Here is a 27,525-nt window from a genome sequence, read left to right on the forward strand (position 1 = left end):
GTGTCTATCTTTCTCTCCCTCTCAATATCTTCCAGCCTTTCTCAGTTTCTCTGTCTTATCCAGTAAAAAATAAATAAAAATAAAAGTAATACATAAAAATCAAACAAATGCATACCATGGCAAATTCCAACTCCTAAAGAAAAAGATTAGAGTGCCAAATGTTCGAGGCAGTGCTGGTTTATATCCCTTGTTCTGGTGAAATTCTCTTTCTTTTTTTATGAGAACATTCCTTTTTGTTTTTCTTTTCTACCAGAGCACTGCTCAGCTCTGGCTTGTGGTGATTTGGGAGAGTGGAACTTGGGACTTCGGAGTCTCAGGTTTGAGAGTCTCTTTGGATAACCATGTGCTGTCTACCCCTGCTCTCTCTCTTTCTTTCTTTCTTTCTTTCTTTCTTTCTTTCTTTCTTTCTTTCTTTCTTCCTTTCTTTCTTCCTTTCTTTCTTTCTTTCTTTCTTTCTTCTTTTTAAAAAGTTTATTTATTTAATTTTATTTATTTTTTACAAAATTACATGTTGACAGGGGTTTATTTTTTAAATTTTTTTTTAAAAAATTTATTTATAAAAAGGAAACATTGACTAAACCATAGGATAAGAGGGGTACAACTGCACACAAATCCCACCACCAGAACCCTGTATCCCTGTATCCCTTCCCCTCCTCTGATAGTTTTCCTAGTCTCCAAAGTGACCTCTCTACCTATCCCTTCCAGTTCCCCTAGGGATTTATTTAGCTTATGAGAGAGAAAGAGAGACATACAGAGACAGAGACAGAAAGAGAATGAAAGAGACCAGAGCACCACTCTAGTATCTGACTTGTCAGGGGTAGAACCCAGGTTCCACATATGCAAATCATGTACTCTATTCACTCAATCAGTCCCCTTCCCAGTCACCTAATACAATTATTAACAGTACCATTTTTACATTATTATTATTAATCATTTATTTTGCCACTAGGATTATTGCTGTGTTTGGGTGCCTGCCTGATGACTTTACTGTTTCTGGTAGTATTTCCACCTACTTCTTTTTTCTTCTAATAGAGCGAGAAATAGAGAAAGACGGGAAGAAAGAGAGACACCTATAGCACTGCCTTAGTGCTGATGAAGCTTCCCTCCAGGAAAGTGGGAACTAGGGGATTGAGCATAGATCCTTAGGCATAGTAACATAGTAACATACTTACTGAGAAGCCACTGTCTGAATTTTCTAGGTTTTTTTTTTTTTTTTTTTTTTTTTGCCTCCAGGCTTATCACTGAGGCTTGGTTTTTCTACAATTTTTTTCCCCCACAGTTTTATAAGTAAAATAATCATATGTCTTTGGAGGATTATTTATTTACAAGGACAGCCCATCTTAATCCTGACAGTAATTATCAGTGCTCAAGAGGGTTAAACCAGGAACAGCTGCTGGCTATGATAACATCACCCCAGAACTCATTCTTAACCTGGGTCCCGCAGCAAAGAAGTGGCTCGCTTCATTCCTGTCCCACATCTTGGAATCTGAGTCTATGCCCAAAGTTTGGCGTCGTGGGAAGATCATAGCGGTTTTGAAACCAAAGAAAGACCCAACACTGGCCGCCAGCTATAGACCAATTTCTCTCCTCTCCGTGTGTTACAAACTCCTTGAGAGGCTGCTTCTGTCATGTATTTCTCATCTTACAGAGAAATTCCTATCACCCGCCCAAGCTGGTTTCCGCCCAGGAAGATCTACCTGCGAACAAGTCCTGGCCCTCTCAACTTACATTGAGAATGGATTCCAGAAGAATTTAAAGACGGGTGCTGTCTTTGTTGATCTCACAGCAGCCTATGACACGGTCTGGCACCGTGGTCTCCTGGTCAAGATCTCAAGATGCCTGCCTCCATGGGTGGCCAACACTATATCATTTCTTCTCCAAAACAGAAGATTCCGGGTGCATCTGGGTGACAAGTCTAGCAGATGGAGACCTGTCTCAAGTGGCCTCCCCCAGGGCTCTGTTCTGGCTCCTACGCTATTCAATATTTACATCAATGACCTCCCAGAAACTTCTTCAAGGAAGTTCATCTACGCCGATGACATCTGCTGTGCAACTCAGGCATCCAAGTTCGACATCCTCGAGGAAACACTCACGAAAGACATGTCTCTGATATCTGATTACTGTAAAAAATGGCGACTAATCCCTAGCACTGCAAAAACGGTATCATCTGTTTTCCATCTACACCATGCCTCGGCCTCTCGTGAGCTTAATGTGCAGCTTGGCGATACGAGAATCCGGCATGAAGCCCAGCCAGTCTATCTTGGCGTTACTCTCGATCGCACTCTGTCATTTCACGAACATCTCATAAAAACTGCAGCAAAGGTGGGTGCGAGGAATCACATCATTGCAAGACTGGCCAGCTCCTCATGGGGCGCGAGCGCTTCCACACTACGATCATCGTCTCTGGCATTATGCTATTCCACTGCAGAATACTGTGCCCCAGTATGGTTCCGTAGCCCCCATGTCCACTTGGTTGATTCCAAATTATATTCCTCCATGAGGATAATTTCTGGAACCATCCGTTCCACCCCGGTTCCATGGCTGCCAGTTCTTAGCAACATCGCCCCACCAGATATTCGTCGGGATGCGGCATCATCTACGTTCATTTCCCACGTCTACGCTCGACCGGACCTGCCAATATACGCGGATATCTTCGCCCACCCTGTTCAACGCTTGACGTCTCGTCACCCAATCTGGTCCCCTATGCCTACACTGAACTTCTCTGTTCCAGTCTCTTGGAAACAGAGTTGGCAGTCAGCTGAGGTAAAGAACAAACACCTCATCACAGACCCCTGTAAGCGTCAACCCGGCTTTGACCTAGCACGTTATGATTGGGCCCTCCTCAATCGCTATCGAACAGGCCATGGCCGGTGCGCCACTATGTTCCACCTCTGGGGAGCCAGAGACGACCCGAATTGCCCCTGTGGCTACAGGCAGACTACGACCCACATAGTCAATGACTGCCACCTCTCCAGATTCAAAGGAGGTCTCGAAACTTTACATCAGGCTCAACCTGACGCTGTTGACTGTCTACGGAAGAAGGGCAAACACTAGAAGAAGAAGAAGTGCTCAACAATTTTATATACATACACATTTTTCTTTTATATACATACACATTTTTCATACAGATGAAAAGCAGAAAAAGTGTTACCCTCATAATACTCTTAATAAGGCAGCTGAAGAATTTATTTAATCTGATAGACGAAATGCCAACTTGGAAAAGGAGAAACATAATAGTTGAAAGAGCAAACAAAAACACAGATGAACCCAACTTTCAAATATTACTTCAGACAATTCCTTGAGATACTTGTGGTACAGTGGTAAATTTAAGAATCAAGTAAGAATCAGTCAGCAACAAACCACCGGTCATGTGTGTCACTTTTTGTGATTTTTCTGTTCTGCTTGCTAGCTTCTACTCCTATGAAAAAGGTAAATGTTTGAAAATTGATATTTTTGAAAAGTTAACTGTTTTCAAATTCACAAAAATCCATTCTTCATAAATTCAACATTTTTTTATGGGAATAATCTTAGGTCTAGCTTTTGTAAGCTAAGAACCATATATCTAGATAACCATATATCTAGATAACCATATATCTAGATAACCATATATCTAGATAAAATAGTTAGGTCCTATTTTTTTTTTTCCCTCCAGGGTTATTGCTGGGCTCGGTGCCTGCACCATGAATCCACCACTCCTGGAGGCCATTTTCCCCCCTTTTGTTGCCCTTGTTGTTGTAGCCTAGTTGTGGTTATTATTATTGCCATTGTTGATGTTGTTCGTTGTTGGATAAGACAGAGAGAAATGGAGAGGGGAGGGGAAGACAGAGAGGGGGAGAGAAAGATAGACACCTGCAGACCTGCTTTACCACCTGTGAAGCGACTCCCCTGCAGGTGGGGAGCCGAAGGCTCGAACCGGGATCCTTATGCTGGTCCTTGCGCTTTGCGCCACATGCGCTTAACCCACTGCGCCACCACCTGACCCCCTGTTAGGTCCTATTTTAAATATAAAATTCAAGGCTCAGTGTATTAACACTATTGAGGATACAGCTTATCAGCAATAATGTATTTATATTACAGAATGTCAAATTTATGGAGTATCATAGCTCATGTTTTTCTTCTTTATATAATAGTGATACTTTATGTACAAAAAGTGGATATATATATTATATATACATATATATATATATCTATATATCATCACTGGATTTTTATCACTCCAGGCAGACCTTTTTTAGCTAGGAGAAAGATACAGAGAGAGACAGAGATACAGAGAGATAGAGAAAAAATAACACAACACAGAAGCTTCCTCCACTGCAGTGCGGGGTCAGACTAGAACCTGGGTCAGATATATGCAAAGCAGACACAAAGTCCATATGAGGTATTTTACTGGCCCTCCAACTTCTCTTTCAAGTGGGGAGAAGAGTAAGCAACATGTTTCTTCCCTCACTACTGGACTTCAGCCACCATGGAACATCTGGTCCTCTTGATATGAAGTATATACGTGATGTTGTGAACCTGCCCTTCCTGCTGTCCCCCCCTTTTCTGGGAGAAGGCCAAGGAACACAGGAGCACACACATACCATATACAGAGGCCGGCTGCACTGCTGGATGCAGTCTGTGTAGAACACCATGGCGGCCCGTCGGAAAATTCCCCAATCTGCTGATGAGACAACTGCATGTTAAGAAGGCTTAGTCATAGATAATACAAGATACCCTCATTTGGTCCAAGCTTTGAAGACCAGGGTGATGCCCTCTTTACCTCATTAAAACAGTGTTTTGTATCTAAAAAATCAGTCGTAAATATTTGCTATAAAAAACAGTGCTAGACTACAAATGTTGGAAAGGGGCAAGGAACTGGCTCAGTTAAGGGTGGCCTCTGGTCACTACCAGGCTACACCATCACCTGGGGTCCAAATCAGGATTTCCTACCCTGTAGAGATGAGGTGCTTAGACGTCTAACTGACTGCTTTCTCCACCATCACTGGTCACTTCCATCAGAATGTCACTACAAGCCCTTTCAAGGGCCTCTCCAGACCTTGCTCTCACTATAAAGTAGCAATGGAAGGGACTGTCACACTTTCTGAAGGGAGGCTTGGTCAGCCTACTCTGCCACTTGAAGACTGGCCCTGAAATGAATACAGCCTAGAACGTTCCCAGCTGTGACTATAGACTGTGAGCTCAGACTAACAGGGACTCAGAGGTTATAGAGGCTCCTGTGCTAAATGTGAATATACATGGCCTCAGGTCAGATCAATGTGGTAAACAGTTGATTGCATTTATATATTTTCTCCAAGTTTGGTAGCTATTCTCTTCCCTAATCCTCCTTTCTAGCCCTATTCTCAACTCTGACTACATCTTCCCAGATCTACCTCCATGTTAACTACCAAGCTCAGGCAAAAAATTACTTAAATCATACACCCCAATAAACAGACCTAAAATACATTTCCTAGCTTCTTATCACCCTAAAATTCCTATTCTTATCTGCTCTATTCATACTTTCTGGTTCCTATTTGTTAAACATTTTGTCCTGCCTTATAACTTACTGCTTTTAAGATACCAAGTTGCACATGCTACTATGCTTTCATCCTGAACTCCATGGTGGATGACCTTACCAATGTGTCCCGGAACTTGCCTCTCCAGAGCCCTACCCCACTAAGGAACAATAGAAACAGGCTGGGAGTGTGGATCCATCTGCCAATGCTCACGTCCAGCAGAGAAGCAATTATAGAAGCCAAAACTTATTACCCTTTGCACCCCCAAAAGACTCTTGGTCCATACTCCCAGAGGGGGAGAAATGTAAGCAGAAGATGATTCTGAGGGATCTTAATCCCAATTCCATCCAGACCCAGAGAGAGCAGAGGAAAAAAGGGGGAAAAATTGGAAGTAGTAATAGGTGTAGGTGTGACTTAAAATGGAAGAGAAGGCAAGACCATAGAAAAAATTGTAAAAAATAGAGAGATATATAGACAGATAGTTATAGAAATAATAGTCAAACCCATACCTGTGACCTTGGGAAAAATCACTGCAGTTTTCTTTTCTTTTTTTTTTAATTTTTAAATTAATTAATTTATTTCATTTTTGTTGCCCTTGTTGTTTTTATTGTTGTTGTAGTTATTATTGTTGTTGTCATTGTTGTTGGATAGGACAGAGAGAAATGTAGAGAGGAGGGGTAGACGGAGAGGGGGAGAGAAAGATAGACACCTGCAGACCTGCTTCACTGCCTGTGAAGCGACGCCCCTGCAGGTGGGGAGCCAGGGGCTCGAACCGGGATCCTCACGTCAGTCCTTGTGCGCTTAACCTGTTGCACTACCGCCTCACTTCCCATTACAGTTTTCAGTGGAAGGAATGGGAACACAGAATTCTGGTGGTGAGAATGGTGTGAAATAGCACACCTATTATTCTGTAATTTTGTAAGTCACTAATAAAAGAAAAAAAAGGGGGACCAGAAATAACCTTAGCTATCAGAAAGGATATAACATATCCATGTGTCACACTGCAGAAAGGCAAGTAGGAGGGACACAAGTGACAGAGGTCACAAATAACTAGGGTGGCTGGCCAAACTCTCTATTCTCCATCAACTAAGTTTCTGTCTTTGTTTCCAGTTTATTCCAGAGGTGTGTTTCCTTTATAAAGCAGAGATGTTAGAGGGTACTCAACTCCACCTTAAAATATCTCATCTCTCTAAAAGATGGGAAATCTTAGCCTGTAAAAATGGCACTTCAACTAGGATTCCACGTTTACTGGGTCTAAGTCTAATCACCAAGGACTACTGAGCACTTTTACGTTATTACACTCAAATTGCCCCTTGCTTCTGAATACATGTACACCTGTACCCAGTACCCTGAACCCGAGCCTATACCTAGTATCTGTAACTTTGTTAGATGATGTGCCACCTAACGTGGATGAAGGTCGTCCTATGTGAGCATTATATTTTGCAAACACTATGCTCTGTGTCTCATTTGAATTTAACATTCATTAAAAGTGAATGTATGTAGTATTTTAATCATAACTGACATTATCTTTATCTTTCACAGGCATGTTGCCATTGTTTATGAAACTTTTGTTGCCAAGAAAAAACAGGATTACATTCTTTTTCTTACAGACTGAATTGCTACAGTGTACTTTAGGTTATCAAAATGCTTGTATAACTTTGAAATGGTGAATAGCTATGGTGTGTTGAAAAGCGTGACACAGAATTATATGCTCTTGAATTACATAAAAATGGTGCTTAGTTGTATAGGTAGACACAGGACCTAGTCTCCTAGGTCAAATTGTAAACTGTATCTACAGGATGACTTTGATGTGAAATTCTTTGCTTCATGTAATTTTCAGTTTCCTATTGTACACATATTAACCTTTAATAGAACAAGTGTTATTTTACATCAGTGAAAAAGGAAAAAGAAATCAAAGCAAGAGATACTGGGGCCTGCTCAACTTGTCCAGAACATCTGTACACTGAAATAATTATCAAAGGGGCTTGGGTTAGAAAGGGGAGTGAGGGGGTTGGGCAGTAGTGCAGCTGGTTAAGCGCAAAGCGCAAGGGCCAGCATAGGGATCCCAGTTCCAGCCCCAGCTCCCCACCTACAGGGGAGTTGCTTCACAGGCAGTGAAGCAGGTCTGCAGGTGTCTATCTTTCTCTCCCCATCTTCCCCTTCTCTCTCCATTTCTCTGTCCTATCCAACAACGAACGACTTCAACAACAACAATAATAACTACAACAATAAAACAACAAGGACAACAGAAGGGAATAAATAAATAAATAAATATTTTTTAAAAAGAAGGGGAGTGAAAGATAAGAATTTTTAAGATGCAACTTGAACAGACTGTAGAAAGCACTAAGTGTGTGTAGGCTTCTGAAGTGTAGTGATTATCATGTTCCCCTACCACTCAGTGTGCATATTGCAAGTGTCATACAATGTGGCAGGGTCACAGGTCGGGCTGCCTATGAGCCATCTACACTCCTGTCACACTTGAAGCTGAAGATTTTTGCAAATGAGCATTTTAGTGAATGCAAACCCAGCTCTGTTGTGAATGTGAAGCTTCAAGGCAATACCTGGGTTAATTTAACCAGTTCACAAGACTAGAGGAGCATGCCATACAGTGACCCAGAAGAGCACGTTGTAGTCTGGGCGCCTGCACCGCTGAGCTTCTCTGCCCTTTTCTGACATTGGGCCTGCCCAGCTTGGAAAGGGGGTGTATGCAGGAGCTGAGCTAGCAGGACAGGCCAGCACTATGTTAAGAAAGCAAACTAGACTAATGCTAATTGTGCTACTTTGAACATGGGTATATATAGATCTCTTTGGATGGGTGGGTTTGTTTCCTTAGCCCAAACTTGGAAGCAACCTAGGTGTACAACAACAGATGAGTGGCTAAGAAAGTTGTGGTGTATATACACAATGGAATACTACTGTTAGTAAAAATGATGAGGCCACCTTCTTCACCTCGTTTTGGATGGAGCTTGAAGAAATCATTTGAGATAAGCCAGAATGAGACAGATGAATATGGGATAATCTTACTCATGAGCAGAACTTAAGAAACAAGAACAGAGATAGAGGCAGGCTGGGAGCATGGAGCGACTTGCCAACACCCATGTTCATTGGAGAAGCAATTACAGAAGCCAGAACAGAAAGGGGAAACACAAAGTAGAACATGGACTGATTTGGTGCACTGCACCAATGCAAAGGATTCTGGGAAAGGAGGACAGTGATGGGGGAGGGGCTTTCAGGTCCTGGTATATGATGATGGAAAAGGACCCAAGTTGGGAGGGAGATTAATTTGCAGACACCTATCTTGGGGAGATGAGAAATTGTATCTCTGTGTCAGCAATCATACTGTAAACCGTGAACCACCTAATAAAAGAAAGAAAGAAAACGAAAAATAAAGAAAGCCAATTAGAGCCCTGGGAAAAGGCGACTGAACATTACCTGTATCAGACACATCTGAGTCAGTGGCAAGCAGAGAAGTAGGAAGAGAAAAGAAAAGGAAAGAGTTGTAAGAGGACAGTTAAATCAGCAAATTACCAGTCATTTTATTTCCTCTCAAAACACGACTTTGATTTTTTTTTTTGTTCAGATTTTGAAAGTAATGTTTGCCCATAACAAAGAACACAATCTTTCTGCCTGTCTCCACATTCATAAATTTACTATTCCTCAAAGAGTGAGTGGGAACTTCTCCCTCCCTGTCTATTTTTGTGTATCACTGACAACTAATGACTCATGCTCTTTCATGCTCACTCCTTGTGGTTCTTCTCCTAGACTTTGATAGCAAGGCACACTGTTGTGATATGGCGAGCCGTTCCATGTTTTCCTGCCCTACTTATGATATCTTGGGTTTACATTGACTAATTTATTATAATCATATGTGAGAGAGGAAGCTCTTGGATTCTTTGAGTGATGTGATATATATGTGTATGTGTGTGTATTTTAAACATATATCTTTATATATATTTGTATATTAAATACACATAGAATTCAGAATATATGTTTATAATAACCAGTTACCCAGCAAGAATAAATGAAGACAATACTTTCTCAGACTAAGTTCATCATTGTGTCTTGTACAGAGTAAAAGTGACTCACCTATCTTGAAACGGCCCATATAGTAGATCTGGGTGCTGAGGGCCAGAGAAGCCAGAATGTGGATTGCAGAGAAAATGACCCAGAACCACATATCATTTTTTCCAAACACCTAGAAGCAAAGATGGAAGTTATATTCACCTTGGATCTTTCCACCAGAGAACTTACTAAATTTATTCTGTTTCACATATGTATGCATAAGGGCTCTGTGTACAACCTCCATCTCCATCTTACTGCACCCAGGACAAGAAAGAAAATGACTACACGGCCATCTAAGAATGAAAAAGGGGCCGGGTGAGGTGGTGTGCATCTGTAGTCCCAGCTACTTGGGAGGCTGAGGCTAGAAGATCCCTGGAGCCCAGGAGTTCTGGGCTGTAGTGCGCTATGTCCATCGGGTGTCCGCACTAAGTTCGGCATCAGTATGGTGACCTCCCGGGAGGGGGGGCACCAGGTTGCCTAAAGAGGGGTGAACTGGCCTAGGTCAGAAAATGAAAAAGGAAAGCAATCGATGGGGCAGCCAAACAATAATGAAGGACAACAGGTTTAACTTGGGGGCCAATGCTCTTTGAGGAACAGAAGACAGCTAAGACTTATCAGTGTACATCTAGAAAGAAATGTTTATTTGCTTATTTATTCATTTCTTACCAGAGAGAGCACTGCTCTTTTCTGATTTATGGTGGTGCTGGGGATTGAACCTGGGAGCTCAGAGCCTTATGCACGAAAGTCATTTGCATAACCATTATGGCCAGATTTTGTTCTTTTAAACCAGCCTCTATAATCAACTAGTACATATCTATTCCAATCTCACAGATTATAAACAGTCCAAGGGATAGTTTTACAGTTGCCTATTACACTATTAAAAATAACTAGGTAAATTAAGTAAAGTGCAATGCATGGACGATAGACTTACTTGTCATGAACCACGGATTATGATTAATTCAGACCTGTTCACTTGAGGTCCAAAAACCAAACAACTGGCTAATGGTTACGCAAAAAATATTCATGTTTGAGGCTAGGAGGTCCCAGGTTCAATTCCTACCACCATCATAAGCCAGAGCTGGGCAAGCCTTTGATATTTCTGTCTCTTCTCTGCATCTTTCTCATTAAAAGAAATAAACAAAAATATTAAAAAAGAAAGAATTCATCATTTTTCATGGAATTGATGAATTCTTTGTTTTTTAATATTTTTGATTGCTCAACAATTTGTTTGGCTTTGTATGTTAACTCTCTTTTCAGTCATCAGGTTCCAGATGCCACCAGGATGCCGGCCAGGCTTCTCTGGACTGAAGAACCCACCAATGTGTCCTGGAGCTCAGCTTCCCCAGAGCCCCACCCTACTAGGGAAAGAGAGAGGCAGACTGGGAGTATGGACCGACCAGTCAACGCCCATGTTCAGCGGGGAAGCAATTACAGAAGCCAGACCTTCTACCTTCTGCAACCCTCAATGACCCTGGGTCCATGCTCCCAGAGGGATAGAGAATGGGAAAGCTACTGGGGAGGGGGTGGGATATGGAGATTGGGCGGTGGGAATTGTGTGGAGTTATACCCCTCCTACCCTATGGTTTTGTTAATTAATCCTTTCTTAAATAAAAAAAAAAACAAAAAAAAACACAAAGAATTCAAATAATTAAAAACCTCTCAACATGGCACCTTTGGCAGCTGGGCTGAGGGCTCTGAGAGGGACATACCACTCCGAGGACAGTGAGTGTGATGACCACTGCGAAGGAAGCATAGGCTGAGTAGGCGCTGGCGTTGATGTCTGGGTGGCGGGTTTGATAGAGCTTCAGCATACAGAGGCCAGCGATCATGTACATGAATGAAGTGTCTGAGGGCACAGAGAAGTGAGCTGATCAGCCACAGAAACCTCCGTCCTTCAGGTCATGTAGTATATGCTGCCAAAATGAGCTTCGCCGGCTTCATCTTTCAGTCAGACCTCACATAGTCCAATTCAAAAAGCCCACACACCCTTTGTGATGCCACAGATAATTGCCTAGCTTCATTAGCAGCGCTATTTTTGTTTAAATGCTGGCATTTAATAGCCATAACAAAAGAATCCCTCCTGGCAATACTAGAAAAGAATTCTATGGATGGACCGACCAGTCAACGCCCATGTTCAGCGGGGAAGCAATTACAGAAGCCAGACCTTCCACCTTCTACAACCCACAATGACCCTGGGTCCATGCTCCCAGAGGGATAGAGAGTGGGAAAGCTATCAGGGGAGTGGGTGGGATATGGAGATTGGGTGGTGGGAATTGTGTGGAGTTGTACCCCTCCTACCCTATGGTTTTGTTAATTTATCCTTTCTTAAATTAAAAAAAAAAGAATTCTAAGGGGGTGCTGAAGGTCATTTTCAGCATACGTAAATATATCCATATTGATTACTGCTCTGTGGCCTTGGGATGGAAAACAACAGAAATTAAATGTGACTTAGCTGCATGATTTGCAACCATGGAAATGAAAATCAAAAAAAAAATTTAAATGAAATGTTTGACAGTAGCACATTTGTGAGGATGTGAGGGAATGGGAACTCTCAGGTAGCTAGTCGAAATAGGAACTAGTAGACCTGAAGAGAAAACTGGTGGCTTTCATACTATCAAAGATACAGAAACCAGCACAATTCTACTTCTATCTATCCCAGGGAACCTCTCTTGTATGTTCACAAAAAGATACAAATAAGAGTATATACATTGAAATGAGCTGTCTTTAATGGCAAAATATGGACAACATCTAAATGTTGTTCAGTTGAGGAAATAAATGTGGCATATTTTATTACAGAACATGGCAATTCTTAAAAATTAATAAATAACTCCACTTCCCCAGAGCCCCACCCTACTAGGGAAAGAGAGAGGCAGGCTGGTAGTATGGATCGACCAGTCAATGCCCATGTTCAGCGGGAAAGCAATTACAGAAGCCAGACCTTCCACCTTCTGCATCCCACAATGACCTTGGGCCCATACTCTTAGAGGGATAAAGAATAGGAAAGCTATCAGGGGAGGGGATGGGATACGGAGTTCTGGTGGTGGGAATTGTGTGGAGTTGTACCCCTTTTATCCTGTGGTTTTGTTAATGTCTCCTTTTTAAAATAAATTAAAAAACTTAAAAAATTAATAAATAGACACATTTGATTCAATTCTATTTATTTTTTAAAATTTATACCAGAGTGATGTTCAGCTCTGGCTTATGGTGGTACAGGGGATTGACCCTGGGACCTCTGGAGCTTCAGGCATGAGAGTCTGTTATGCTATTTCCTCCACTCAGACATTGGTGAATTTTTGAAAATATGTTGTCGAATGAAAAAAAGGTTTACAGAAGATAGGAAGACAAATTAACATTGAGACTATAAATGTAATAAAACTGTAAGAGTAGTTGGAGGGGTAAGTACCAAATTAATAATAGTTGGTAACTCTGGGGAAGTAGAGGAGAATAAATCTGGTAAGTAATTTAAGACAGGCTCTCAAGTTCAGACAGTTTTATTCATTAAGAAGTAGACGTAAGTCTAAGGAGGTAGTATAGTGGGTAGAACATAAGACTTGCGTTCATGAAGTTCAGGTTTTGATCCTTACCACTGCATAGAATAAATAAATAAATATATATTATTTATTTATATTATATTATATTATAAATATATTATATATATTATTTATATTATATATATTATTTATTTATTTATTCCCTTTTGTTGACCTTGTTGTTTTATTGTTGCAGTTATTCTTTTGTTGATGTCGTCATTGTTGGATAGGACAGAGAGAAATGGAGAGAGGAGGGGAAGACAGAGAAAGGGAGAGAAAGATAGACACCTGCAGACCTGCTTCACTGCCTGCAGGTGGGGAGCTGGGGGCTTGAACCGGGATCCTTACACCAGTCCTTGTGCTTTGCGCCACCTGTGCTTAACCTGTTGTGCTACTGCCTGACTCCCATAAATAAATATTTTTAAAGAGTAGATTTAAGGAAATATTTTTAAGTAATGGCATTTATTAATTTTGAATAACAAATGAAATTCTTTTTTTTAAAGTTTCTTTTTATAAAAAATTATCTCTATTTATTTATTGGTTAGAGACAGACAGAAATTGAGAGGAGGAGGGGAGATAGAGAGGGAGAGAGACAGAGAGACACCTGCAGACCTGCTTCACCACTCACAAAGCAAATTTCCCCCTGCAGGTGGGGACTGGGGGCTCAAACCCGGATCCTTATGTACTGTAATAGGTGCGCTCAACCAGGTGCACCACCACCCGGCCCCTCTTTCTTTTTTTAAAAAATATTTTATTTATTTACTCATGAAGAAGATAGGCAGAAATAAGGAACCAGACACAAACTCAGGTATATGTTCTGCTGGGGATTGAACTCAGGACCTCATGCCTGAGAGTCCAGTGCTTTATCCACTATGCCTCCTCCCGGATGACAGGAATCTTTCCTCTTTCTTTCTTTCTTTCTTTCTTTCTTTCTTTCTTTCTTTCTTTCTTTCTTTCTTTCTTTCTTTCTTTCCTTCCTCCCTCCCTCCCTCCCTCCCTCCCTCCCTCCCTCCCTCCCTTCCTTCCTTCCTTCCTTCCTTCCTTCTTCCTTACTGGATAGAAACAGAAAGAAACTGAGAGCAGAGGGAGAGATAGAAAGGGAAAGAGACAGAGCAACACCTGCAGCCCTGCCTCACCACTTGTGAAGCTTTTCCCCTGCAGGTAGGAACCAGGGACTGGAACCGGAGTCCTTGTGCACTGTAACCAAGTGTACCACCACCTGCCCCCACCATGGAATTGTTTTATGTTAAGTTTATTGAAAAACTAAAAACAGAGAATTTACGCAGAAGACAACAGCTAGGGGATAAATTTCACTGTTCCATGCTCTACTAGGCCCTGTATTCCAGTCTCCAGAAACACGTGGGAGTAACTGTACAGGCAAAGCTTCACAAAAGGTGGGTAAGTACTATGGTGTCTTCCTTTATTAACCTCTCTCTCCTTTTTTTTTTTTTTTTGTCTCTGTCTATTTCTTTCCTCTTTTTCTTTCTTTGTATTTGTGATAGAAAGGGGTTAAAAAAAATTCACTGGAGTGGTAGAAGCAATCATGTAGGTACAGTGCCCTCTCTCCTAAACCCTGATGGTGGTGATGTTGGGGGGCCATTTTAAAAATCCATCCTTTCCATTTGGTGTGATGGCACAGAGCTCTGACAGTGGGTGTGATGAGTAGTGTGTACATAAACGCACACACAAAAACACACACATTGTAAAACTATGCCTCTAAAATCTGATAATACTGTTAACCAACGCTAAATCAATAAAATATTTTAAAAAACAAAATATGGGGGCCAGGGGTAGAGCAGTGGGCTAAACACACATGGCTCGAAGCGCAAGCACTGGCGTAAGGATCCTGGTTCGAGCCCCCAGTTCCCCACCTGTAGTGGGGTCGCTTTACAAGTGGTGAAGCAGGTCTGCAGGTGTCTGTCTTTCTCTTCCTTTCTCTGTCTTCCCCATCTCTCTCCATTTTTCTCTCTGTCCTATCCAACAACAACAACAACAATAATAATAACAACGATAAAAAACATGGGCTACAAAAAGGGAAAATAACCTCCAGGAGCAGTGGATTCTAAGTGCAAAGACTGAGCCCCAGCGATAACCCTGGAGGAAAACAAAAACAAACAAACAAACAAAAAATATGTAAGAAAAAGCAGGGGAAATAACATAATGGTTATGCAAAAACACTCTTACGCCTGACCACTGAGGAACTTGGTTTAGTCACCTTCACCACCATAAACCAGAGGTAAGCAGAGTCAGAGACAGAAAGAGAGAGAGGGAGAGAGAGAGAGAAGGAGAGAGAGAGGTGGGGGGAGGGGTGTGGAGAGAGAAACACAAATTATCCTTGATTGTGGTGAATGTTGCTAATTTCCTATTGTTAGCATCAAGTTTCCCCTCCTTCCTAACAGCAGTATTTCAGTACTAACTTAAATATGTCAGCCCTGTTTTCATTTCAGAAATCTACACCCTCCCAGTTTATTTCCTTTGGGAAGGCTAAGCCACCCCTTGTGCCACGGATGGGTCTCACTGGTCTAAAGATAATCCCACCAGTTTTGCCACTATAATTCACATAGTGCCCCAGACCCAAGTTAGCCAGTACCTAGGGAATCATCCCTGAAAGAAAAATATGACTGCTTAAGCTATTTGAAGAGTAAGGATATATATGGAGAGAGAGAGGAAATTTTTAACTTTATTTGATTTGATAGGACAGATAGAAATTGAAAGGGAAGAGGGGTAGAGAAGGAGAGACAGAGAGATATCTACAGCACTGCTTCACTGCTCATGAAGCTTTACTCCTGCAGGTGGGGGCCAGGGGCTTGAACCTGGATCCTTGAGCACAGTAACATGTGCACTTAACCAGGTGTGCCAATGTCTAGCCTCTCAATATATATATTCAGAGCACTGTTCAGCTCTGACTTATGGTGGTACAAGGGATTGAACATGGGACTTTGGAGCCTCAGGCATAAGAGTCACTTTTGTGTAACCATTATGCTATCTACCCCTACCCTGTATATATACTTAAAAATTTTTTAAAGTATTTATTTATTTTCCCTTTTGTTGCCCTTGTTGTTTTATTGTTGTAGTTATTATTGTTGTTGTTATTGATGTCATCGTTGTTGGATAGGACAGAGAGAAATGGAGAGTAGGAGTAGGAAGACAGAGAGGGGGAGAGAAAGAGGGACACCTGCAGACCTGCTTCACTGCCTGTGAATCGACTCCCCTGCAGGTGGGGAGCCAGGGGCTCGAACCAGGATCCTTACGCTGGTCCTTGCACTTTGCGCCACGTGCGCTTAACCCACTGCGCTACCACTGGACTCCCCATGTATATATACTTTTAAAAAGACACTTCCTGGCTTTTAAATGAAGGCTCCTGGAAGACAGATTACCTTCTCCAGACATCATGGGGTAGAACAGAGAAGCCAGGACTGCTGCAGTTATTTTTACCACCCAGAAAGCACACAGCCTGAGGGCAAAACCCAAACACAGGCTGGCACAACCAATGGGATCACAGAGAGCAAGCCAGAGCCTTCAATAAACCAATTATAGGTCCTTTCCACCTTTGGACTTTTAAATGGTAAGCTGATAAATCCAATATGAAGTGATTTTTCTACTATTTTCATTCCACAGTAGACTGATTTTAAAATTAAGCCAATTTCCCCTGAAGGGTTATTTCCAGATGTCTATTGGTAGATTCTGTATGAACTGCTTCCTAATGTTTAGCCCGCTACACACCATCATATCTGACCATGGAGCAACATTTACTGTACAGCATTTTCTAGAATACAAGGTGGTTAGAGAGAAAGAATGAAATTTTTAATTTTTTTTTTGGGGGGGAGATTTGGAATTTATTCTCTTAAATAAGAATGACAATACTGGTTAAAAAGGAAAGATAAACAATAATAAAAGAAAAAAAAAAGAAAAGGAAGCAAAGCACAAACCATCTTAGTTCCAGTCATGAAAATGGAGTTACACAGTGAAATTGAAAAAAACAAAGGAACACACTGAAAACAATAGCACAAGCTGAAAATAAACAGGGGCAAAAACAGAACTTTGGGGAAAGCTAGATGTAGGGGTTGGGGGGCTGGAGGGCTACCTTGCTCTGTACAGCTCCCACTCCCTAACTCTGCCTCTTCATCCACCTCCCCACCCTGAAGCCCCTTAGTGGGTGGAAGGACAGTGTCCTGCTGTCCTAAAGAGATACACTGAACAACAGATAGGAAGCAGAGGGAGGCAGGGATCAATTCATGTAAAAGTTCATTCATGAATTTGGCATTTTGGAGAAGGTCCCAGGGTAAGAATCCTTTAACTCAAACCTGTGTAGTTGATGTCAATTTTAATTACCAAATTGGAAGTTGGAGTAATTAGGGCAGACATGGTAGCAAGCACTGAGCACTCCTTCCATCATCAATGCAATGCCCATAGCGTAGAAGAGACCAAAATGTTTGGGAATTCCGTACTCCTAAAGCAAGGTTAATAGAAATATGTTCATTAATGACATAGTCACAGAACCTGGAAGCATATGCTTCTGGTGTTGTGTCGCTCATTACACACAATCCACCATCAACCATCAAAGCAGATGCTTCTTGGCCCCCTACCTTGTAGACACTGGTTCAAGACAGAATCCCCCTTCCCAATTCCCACCTCAAATTTACCCTCCCTATTTTCCTTCTTCCCAGCCTCACCCACCCTCCTCACCATAGCGAAGATGTCTTTAGCTTCCAGGGCTCTTCGATGGAGGATATCCCGGCGCAGGACGATTAGCAGAAAGAGGAAACCCAGGAGCACATGGCCCAGGTTACTGAGAATGTTATTGAAAGCACTAACGGGAGAGAGAGAAGCCATGAAAGAGTCAAGGTGATTAAAAAGATTCAGAGAACAAATGAGTGAATGAATCATCGAGTAAGCTCAGTAGTCTGTGTCACACACACACACACACACACACACACACACACACACACACACACACACATTTTTTTTTTTCATAAGATTCTAGGACTGGGAAGTCAGCTGAATTATTTCGGGGTGGGGGGATTGAACTCACTACCTCATATATGCAAAGCACATGTCCTACCCTCCAAAAGTCACCTTTAGCCTAACAGTTTGACTTTATAAGATGGCTGACGTGTGGTTATGTGTTATGTGAAAATGAATCATTCTCTGCCTGCTGGCCAGCTCAGGCCTGGGATACTAGGCCAGTAATAGTGGGGAAAAGGGAGCTTATTTTTAAACCACTGAGACCATCCCTGGTACTAGGGGTGGCTTATTGTTCCTAAAGCAAATAAGGTGTGAGAGTATAGGTTTCTGAATTGATGATTGGGTTAGGTACGTAAGCTAGTACTTAGTGGCTGTTAGGAAGGAGGAGGGAAAGAACAGATGCCAGTAGAAAGTAACTAACAAGGTACCCAGCTTCCCATCTGGGCTACCAGGTCACCTTTTCTAATTCACCCAAATTTGTTCTTGCCCTGATGGCACCGGTATGAGATGAATCCTGGGAAAGAGAACCGATGCAAAGAGGAACAGTTTGGCTAACTGCTTCAGCTACATCATGAGAGTGAATGCTCATAGACTGACCCAGGCTATGAGTCAGTACTGGACTTTGTCACAGAATTTCAGGAAAAGTGTCACATGGGAACATTCAGGAGCCTAATTTCAGGAAACTGAGGCTGCTTCAGTTCAGGAAAAAGAATTCAGGTTCCAAACCTCCAGGCAATGTTCTCTGCACATTACTGTGCTCTGAGAGATCTTCAGCAAGTCTTTACCTTAATCTTTATCTTAAAAGGAAGATGATAATATAATACTATCCATATCATGAAGCTGCTTAACAATTCTGGCTAATGGCTCATGCCCGTGGATGAGTGTCATCATAGTGAGGGACCTGATGCTGCCCTCTCCTCAGCAGTTTATTCTTGGGGAGATTCTTTCTTTTCTCCTTTATCTCTCTCTCTTTCTCAATATTTTTTTTCCTTTTTTCTTGTGCTTTACTTTTTTCCTTTCTTTTAATTTTTTGTCCTTATTGGAGGATTAATGGTTTACAATCCACAGTAAAATACAGTAGTTTGTCCATGTGTAACATTTCTCAGTTTTCCACATAATTCAGGGCCTCCTAGGTCCTCCTCTGCCATCATGTTCCAGGACCTGAACCCTCCCCGTCACCGCAGAGTTATTAACTTTGGTGCAATACACAAAACCCAGTCCAAGTTCTGCTTTGTGTTTTCTTATTTTTCAACTTCTACTTCTTTTTTTTTTTATTAGTGATTTAATAATGATCGACAAGATTGTGGGATAAGAGGGGTACAATTCCATGCAATTCCCATCACCAGAGTTCTGTATCCCATCTCATCCATTGGAGGCTTCCCTATTCTTTATCCTTCTGGGAGTATGGACTGAAGATCTCTATGTGGTGCACAAGGTGGGTTAGGGAGATTTCTTAATTCTCTATACAGGAATGAAGGTCATACCTGCTCTCCACTTCTTCATTCCCTTTACCCTTGGAATGGGATAGATACATTTCCATAGTTGTTTTAAGAGTCTTAAAAACCAAAACCATATGTGAAAGAATTGGGTTCAAGCCCCCAGTCTCCACTTGCAAGGGGGAAGCTTTATGAGTAATACAGTTATGCTGCAGGTGTCTCTCTTTCTCTATCCTCCTTTATCTATTAATTTCTCTCTGTCTCTATCAGAAAAGGAGGCGGAGGAGGAGAAGGAGGAGGGGAAGGAAGAAGAGAAGGAGGAGGAAGGAGATGAGGAGGAGGGAAGGAGGAAAATAAAGGGCACCAAGCTCCAGTGATAATCCTACTGTGAATTGAAAAACAAAACAACCCTGAAAACGTAACATCACACTTAAAAAGCTTCTCTAAATAGTTCCTAGGCAACCAGAGGACTGGGCTTACCTGAGGACACCCAAGGGGTGAGCACAGAGAAAGTTGTAGTAGCAGATGTCCTGGTTACCAGTGACATTGACCACCTGTAAGAACAAGGGAGAGAGGAAGAGATGCAGTTTTTCTTCTGTTCAAGCCCAGTCTCAAGACACACACACACACACACACACACACACACACACACACACACACACACACACACACACACACCCCAAACAGACACTGCTCACAGTGACAGATTGCCAGAGGTTTTATCTGCAGTGTTCCTTTTCAGATGGGCCATTACCTCTGCTGTACTGGACAGGCACATTTCCTTTAAATGCTCCTCTCTTGCTTTGTATTGAAATATTCCATGTTCCCTATTATAAATTCCAAGGTGGAATTCAACTAAGTACATTCCCTTGGTTCTCATTCTAAAAGGCACATGAAAGGATGTTAACACAGGCTATTTGGACTCTAATTGCTGGAAGGATATGGAGTTATCACAGTCTTTCTGTGAATGTGATAACCACAGAGCAGACGGGAGCTGTGTGTTCAACTTTCTATATTTAGACCATCTCGTTCATTAGAAGCACCCCAGGCCAAGTACAGATGTAATTTTTTGACAGGGTCCCAAAGTGTTCATATGATATTTAGATTAAAGATGGAAATGCTCATCATATTGTTAATTATGGAGGTAGATAAATGTTATTAGCTCACTGGCCCTCAAACTTGGCTATTGGAATTATTGGCAGTTTAATAAAACTGCTGTCTGGTTTCACTTCCTGATTCTAATCAACTGCTATAGAATACAGTTTGGGCACTAGGATTTTTATAAATTTGGGGGATTAATTGTTTACAGTAAATACAGTTGTTGGTACATGTGTAAAATTTCTCAGTTTTCTGTGAAACACCTTCATCCTCCCCCCGCCCCCAGTCTAGGTTCTCCTCTACCATCTTGCATCAGGAGCTGAAAACTCCTCCTCTCCCCAGAGTCTTTCCTTTGGTGTAATACACCAAATACTGGAATTTTTAAAAAGTTCCTTAGGCAAATATAATGTGAATCAATTTGAGAGTCACAGCACTAGAAACACTTTTGGCCTTTCATATTCTGAATAATTTTCTCATGTGTATTACATTTTAGAGATGATTAATTAAGTGACCTAGTCCTATAGGGTTCTATGAAGGATACATGATTCTCAGGCTGGTTCCTTTTCTTTCTTCCTTTCTCTTTTTCTTTCTTTCTTTCTTTCTTTCTTTCTTTCTTTCTTTCTTTCTTTCTTTCTTTCTTTTTCTTTCCTTCCCTCTTTCTTTTAATTTTTTAAATATTTATTTATTTATTTATTCCCTTTTGTTGCCCTTGTTGTTTTATTGTTGTCGTCATTGTTGGATAGGACAGAGAGAAATGGAGAGAGATGGGGGAAGACAGAGAGGGGGAGAGAAAGACAGACACCAGACCTGCTTCACCACTTGTGAAGCAACTCCCCTGCAGGTGGGGAGCCAGGGCTCGAACCGGGGTCCTTACACTGGTCCTTGCGCTTTGCGTCACCTGCGCTCAACCCACTGCACTACTGCCTGACTCCCTCTTTCTTTCTTTCTCTCTATTTCTTTCTCTCTATTTCTTTCTTTCTTTCTTTCTTTCTTTCTTTCTTTCTTTCTTTCTCTTTCTTCCTTTCTTTTTCCTCTCTGTCTTCCTTTTTTTTTTTTTCTGTTGGTGGAGCTAAGGTTTCATGCATATATGATTTCTCCACTCCCAGTCTGACTATTTAAAATTCTTTTGAGGAGGCAGACCACCTGGGACAGCAACAAGATAGGACTGAAACTACTTTGGGAACCCAACAAATCACAGTGCCACGTTTTACTTTGGACTATATCCAGAGATGCCAAGCCTGAGATGTCAACCCTCCAACTCCAATAATCTGCCACCAAGTTGCAGACATTACCATGACTCTATCTTGACTTCCCTAGGCGGACAACCTCATCAATGTATCCCAGAACCTCACCTTTCCAGAGTCTTACCCCACTAGAAAAAGACAAAAACAGGCTGGGGGTATGGATTGACCTGCCAATGTCTATGTCCAGCAGAGAAGCAATTACAGAAGCCAGATTTCCCACCTTCTGAAGCCCATAAAGAATTTTGGTCCATATGCCCAGAGAAGGATAAAGAATAGGGAAGCTTCCAATGGAAGGCATGGGACACAGAACTCTGGTGGTGGGAACTGTATGGAATTGTGCCCAAGTTATCTTATAAACTTGTTAATCATCATTAAATCACTAATAAAAACTAAAATTCTTTTGAGAGATAGATAGATAGACAGATTGAGAGAGTACCAATTCACCGTGCATGGATCTTACCCCAGTGACATGGTGTCAAGAGTTGAACCCAGGGTCTCATGTATGGTAAATCACTCATTCTATTTGGTTGACTATCTTCTGGCCCCTACTTATTACCTTTGTTTTATATATAGTCTTTTTTCATAAATTTTATTTATCCCATTATCTCACAATGACCAGGAGTCTAGCCTGGTAAATAACTGATGCAGTTGATAGATATCATGAATAAATGAATGCAAACTAATAACCTCAGCTTGCTAGGCAAAATAATATGATGTCTTAGGCCTCTATGTGACTAATTTTTTAAAAAACTAGATTTAAAGATCAATCAAAGATGAAGCAATGGCAAAGTCCCAATGGAGCCTAAATGGGGATTTAATTATTGGCTACACCAAGTTATACCTTTTTTTCTGTAAGTCACAGCAAAGGTCTTTCCCTCAGAGTGAAATCTGAGATTTTGGGACCACACTTACCGTCTGGTAGGTGATGACCAACTGGATCACTGGCAGTGCATAAAACACAGCAATGGTAATGATGTTCCTGTGTAAGGAGAAGGAATTATTTTCAAGTTAACAATGAAATATTAGCTTCTTTGTTTTTGCCCCCAGGGTTATTACTGGGGCTCTGTGCCAGCACCACAAATCCACTGCTCCTAGAAGTCATTTTTTCCCCTCTTTTGTTGCCCTTGTTATTTTATGGTTGTGGTTATTATTATTATTGCTATTGATGTCATTGTTGTTGGATAGGACAAAGAGAAATGGAGAGAAGAGGGGAAGACAGAGGGGGAGAGAAAGATAGACACCTGCAGACCTGCTTCACTGCTTGTGAAGAAATACCCCCCCCCCGAAGGTGGGGAGCTGGAGGCTGAACCTGGGAACTCAGAACATTAGAAGGCATTCTAAAAAAAAGGGGGGGGCAGGTGGTAGTGACATGTGCGCTTAATCCACTGCACTACCACCCGCCCCTCCCCTTTATTTAAAGAATGTCTTCTAAGGTTCTGAGTTCCCAGGTTCAGTCTCCAATATCACCATAAGCCAGAGTTGAGCAGTTCTCTAGTCTCTCTCTTTCTCTATCTCTCTTTCATTAAAAGAAAAAAAGTATCCTAGTTAACTTATAAATACAAATATAACCAGAAACTGATTCTGTGGTTCTTGCTTCTCCAGACTTTTTTGGTATGATCATTAGTAAAACAGTGCAAAAAACACTGATTCTGGTTTAAAAAATTATTAATGAGGTCCTCATAAAAATGCTGTCAGATTAAAAGTAAAAAGGCACTGTTGGGAGAAAAGAATGGGGAGAACTGCACAAGCATCAGCTTGAGGCTTCTCAGTGGAGGGATGGAGGGATCCCTGCAGTCAGCTTAGTCTCTGACTTTGGAGGCAGGTTGCGTCTGAACATTTCACCACTATAAATAGACATGCATTTATTTGCTTATCTATCTATCTATCTATCTATCTATCTATCTATCTATCTATCTAATCTATCTTATTGCCATCAGTGTTATTGCTGGGGCTTGGTGTCTGCATGATGAATCCTCTGTTCGGGAAACAGTGATTTTTTTTCTTTCTTTTGATTTTTTTCCCTTTTAATTTTATTTGATAAGACAGAGAGAACCTGACCCAGAGGGGGAGAGAAAGAGAGACACCTTCAGATCTGCTTCATTGCTTGTGAATCACCCTCGCCCCTGCAAGTGGGGAGTGGGGGCTCAAACCCCTTGCACATGGTAAAGTGTGTTCTCCACCAGGTGCACCTCTCCTATAGATCTATTTATGATTAGTTGGTGGTATCATCTCTCAGGACAGTTTCTAGCCACTCTGAGGTGCTTTGTGTATCCAGACTCTGGAATCATTTGACTTTTCCAAGAACAAGGTCTGATGAGGAACAAGAGGAAACAGGACTCCAGTTTAGCATGTCTCAGGAGAGAGAGATAAAGTTAACATTATAACATTTTCTTCTCCTGAGAGAACTTGGTATGTTCCTTAACCATATGGGATCCTACTACCATTTCTTATTTTTTTTTCTTCTTATCTTTTTTCTTTTTTTAATTTTTTATTTTCCCCTTTATTGGGGGATTAATGTTTTACATTTGACAGTAAATGCAATAGCTTGCACATGCATAACATTTCTCAGTTTTCCACATAACAACCCCCACTAGGTCCTCTGTCATCCTCTTCCAGGACCTGAACTCTTAATTTTTAATTTTTTTTCTTAATAAAAGCAAAGTTGGTTTAGAAGACTATATATTTTAGAAGTATAGCTTCACGGGAGCCAGGTGGTAGTGCAGCAGGTTAAGTGCATGTGGCACGAAGCACAAGGACCAGTGGAAGGATCCTGGTTCCAGCCCCCGACTAGGGAGTCGCTTCACAAGTGGTGAAGCAGGTCTGCAGGTGTCTATCTTTCTCTCCCCCTCTCTGTCTTCCCCTCCTCTCTCCATTTCTCTCTGTCCTATCCAACAACAACGACATCAATAACAACACCAATAATAACTACAACAACAATAAAAAAAGACAACAAGAGCAACAAAAGGGAAAATAAATAAAATTTAAAAAAAGAAGTATAGCTTCACCTCTACCTACCATTCTTATTTTTATGTTGTTCTCTGTTTAGGACTGGTTCTCTTTTGTAGTTTTAGTTTTTGCCTTTCCTATGGAAAGTTAAACAGGTCCTTGAAACACCTAGACCTTTGCCTCACTGTACACTGAAATCTGTGACATGTGTATATGTGGTTTTTACAAAGAAACTTTGCTTTTATTTTAAGGAATCATGTCCTTTGATAATCTACTTACCAAAAATAAATCTTGTATTTTTTGCTGACAATTCTTCGGTCCTTCCTGGACAGATCTGACAGGTAAAGGAACATCTAGAATGAAAAACGGAATGAAGGAAAGAAAAAAGACAAAAAAAGAAATAAAGAAAGAAAGAAAAAAGAAAATGAAGAAAGAAAAAGAAAGGGAGAAGAAAGAATACAAAACACTGCTTAATTTTTTCTTGCATAAGATGCAAAGGAGAACTTTGCAAAATTTAATTCAGTCTCACACAAGGGAGTAAAATTATTTAACAAGACATTTAAGTTTGCTTCTCCTAGAATACCACAATAAAAATCCTAGTACTTCTCTTGGAGTATTAAGGGTAGGCTGATGTAGTAAAATTACTGTGAGCCTTGAATGTCAAGAGTTCAAATTTTGATTTTTTTCAGAGATATTCACAGTGCAGATCCTGAATTATAAATTTGAAAGTGTGAAATTCACCTTCTTTTAAAATATTTATTTATTTATTCCCTTTTGTTGCCCTTGTTTTATTGCTGTAGTTATTGTTGTTATTGATGTCATCGTTGTTGGCTAGGACAGATAGAAATGGAGAGAGGAGGGGAAGACAGAGAGGGGGAGAGAAAGATACCTGCAGACCTGCTTCACTACTTGTGAAGTGACTCCCCTCAGGTGGAGACCTGGGGGCTCAAACTAGGATCCTTAGGCCGGTCCTTGCACTTTGCAACACCTGAGCTACCGCCAGACTCCCTTTGTTTTTGTTTTGTTTTGTTTTGTTTTGTTTTGCCTCCAGGGTTATCATTGGGGCTCAGTGCCTGCACTACAAATCCACTGCTCCTGGAGTCCACTTTTTCCCTTTTGTTGCCCTTGTTGTTATTATTATTGTTGTTGTTATTGCTGTTGTTATTCTTGGATAAGACAGAGAGAAATCAATAGAGGAGGGGAAGACAGAGGGGGAGAGAAAGACACCTGCAAACCTGCTTCACCGCTTGTGAAGTGACCCCCCCCTGCAGATGGGGAGCCGGGGGCTCAAGAAATTCACCTTCTTATCCCATATTGGCTATAACACAGTATAGTAAATATATGCCATAAAAAAGTGAGTTTTATTTCTATGAAATGTGTACAGAACCAGTGAGGATTATCTCTCAAATGAATCTTCTCTCTCTTCTGGTTGGATCCCATCCTCCTTTATTGTCCATAATCAGCCACTTTAGACACTTGAGTGTTTTAATTTTCTGTTCTCTTTAATCCTCTTACTTTCTCCCAAAAAGCAGCGATCATTTCTAGCACATTGTTTTTAGTGTGCAGAGATGTTTTATCTGAAAACTCCTCTAGGAAATGTGACTTTCTCTGAAAGAACTAAAGGTTAAGGAAATGAAGACATTTCTAAAATTTCATTTGGCTGCTGAACATTCTGCTCTCTCAAAGAATATGGTGAGGTTGAGGTACCTTGGTCCGGATGACATTTTTATCACTTTCAATATCTGGCATGGTGTCAAAGTCACTTTCCTCCACAGAGCTGTCTGTGTCAGACTGGCCTGCCTGCCCACCATCTGAAGAGGACATCTGCCTGCCAGGACTAGAGCTTGATTCATCTGAAACACAGAAAATTCATATGCTTTTAAAAGGCAAGAAGAATCGATGAAGCCCATTCCATTCTGTAAAAAGTTCTGACTCACTTCTGAAAATGTGTTGTAATAACTAACTCCTTATCTGTGAGACATATATTTTTTCTCTCAATCTCTCCTCAGTGGGCTACTAATTTTTCTCTTTTCATGTCTTGACTTTAATCCATTTCTAAAGCTAAAATCATATTAAGAATATAAAGGCATCTGTTTGGAATGCAAGATTATATTTCATGTGTCATATTTTAAAATATGAACACAAATACATGAGCATACACATGCATATAGTTATGTACAGCATCTATTGCATAATCATATAAGCACACACATTTCCAACAGCTATAAATTTCTCATGACTAGAATATTTGTACACAGAAATCTCCCACATGCTGTATCTACAATTATATAATGAAAACATTCTCAGGAAGAAGAATCCTTGTGTTCCTGTGAATGTTTCCAAGAGCAGATGGGAATTTGTGCAGCTTGATGAGCATATGAGCTAAGTCTACCTTCCACTTTTTTTTTTTTTGCTTCTGTTCAGATGGTTTTTTTAAAAAAGAAATCCTGTCCTTACAGAGCCAGAAATAAGTAGCTCTTACTAAACTCACATGCTTCTCAAAGTTGCAGGATAATAGGAACAAGAGGGCAGGATTACAGTCCTTCTACACTAACATTTTAAGGTGCATCATTCACAAGTCTATAAGCATCATGGAAGTGCATGGAAGCATCAATATTCTCCTACTCTAACAAGACAAGGATAGAAACTCTTTTACTCTCAGGCCACTTAATGCAATATTGGGGTTGCCATGTGAATGACTGGGTGGCAGTGAGCAGGTTCGATTATGGAGTTGATCAAAATGCAAGATTGT

At 41.1% G+C, this 27,525-nt stretch overlaps 1 protein-coding gene across 7 annotated transcripts in view; it reads right to left on the reverse strand.

Annotated features, from left to right (window-relative positions):
• Positions 1–27,525, reverse strand: part of SIDT1 (SID1 transmembrane family member 1) — a 154,742-nt gene that overhangs the window by 24,409 nt on the left and 102,808 nt on the right. The window contains exons 12-21 of one of the 7 annotated variants that reach the window (XM_060198355.1): positions 26,481–26,626; positions 25,053–25,126; positions 22,740–22,806; positions 19,966–20,039; positions 17,771–17,894; positions 17,417–17,534; positions 11,264–11,400; positions 9,579–9,687; positions 4,581–4,657; positions 3,201–3,418 (exon numbers count right to left, since the gene is read on the reverse strand). In XM_060198355.1, the coding sequence (XP_060054338.1) occupies positions 3,413–3,418; positions 4,581–4,657; positions 9,579–9,687; positions 11,264–11,400; positions 17,417–17,534; positions 17,771–17,894; positions 19,966–20,039; positions 22,740–22,806; positions 25,053–25,126; positions 26,481–26,626 (932 nt within the window). In that variant the 3' untranslated portion in view covers positions 3,201–3,412. Of the gene's footprint in view, positions 1–3,200; positions 3,419–4,580; positions 4,673–7,789; positions 8,940–9,578; positions 9,688–11,263; positions 11,401–17,416; positions 17,535–17,770; positions 17,895–19,965; positions 20,040–22,739; positions 22,807–25,052; positions 25,127–26,480; positions 26,627–27,525 lie in introns of those variants that run through there. The other 6 variants (XM_060198354.1, XM_060198353.1, XM_007516322.3 and 3 more) reach the window with 6 other exon arrangements.

The sequence above is a fragment of the Erinaceus europaeus genome, chromosome 9, assembly GCF_950295315.1.
Source record: "Erinaceus europaeus chromosome 9, mEriEur2.1, whole genome shotgun sequence".
Taxonomy (NCBI): domain Eukaryota; kingdom Metazoa; phylum Chordata; class Mammalia; order Eulipotyphla; family Erinaceidae; genus Erinaceus; species Erinaceus europaeus.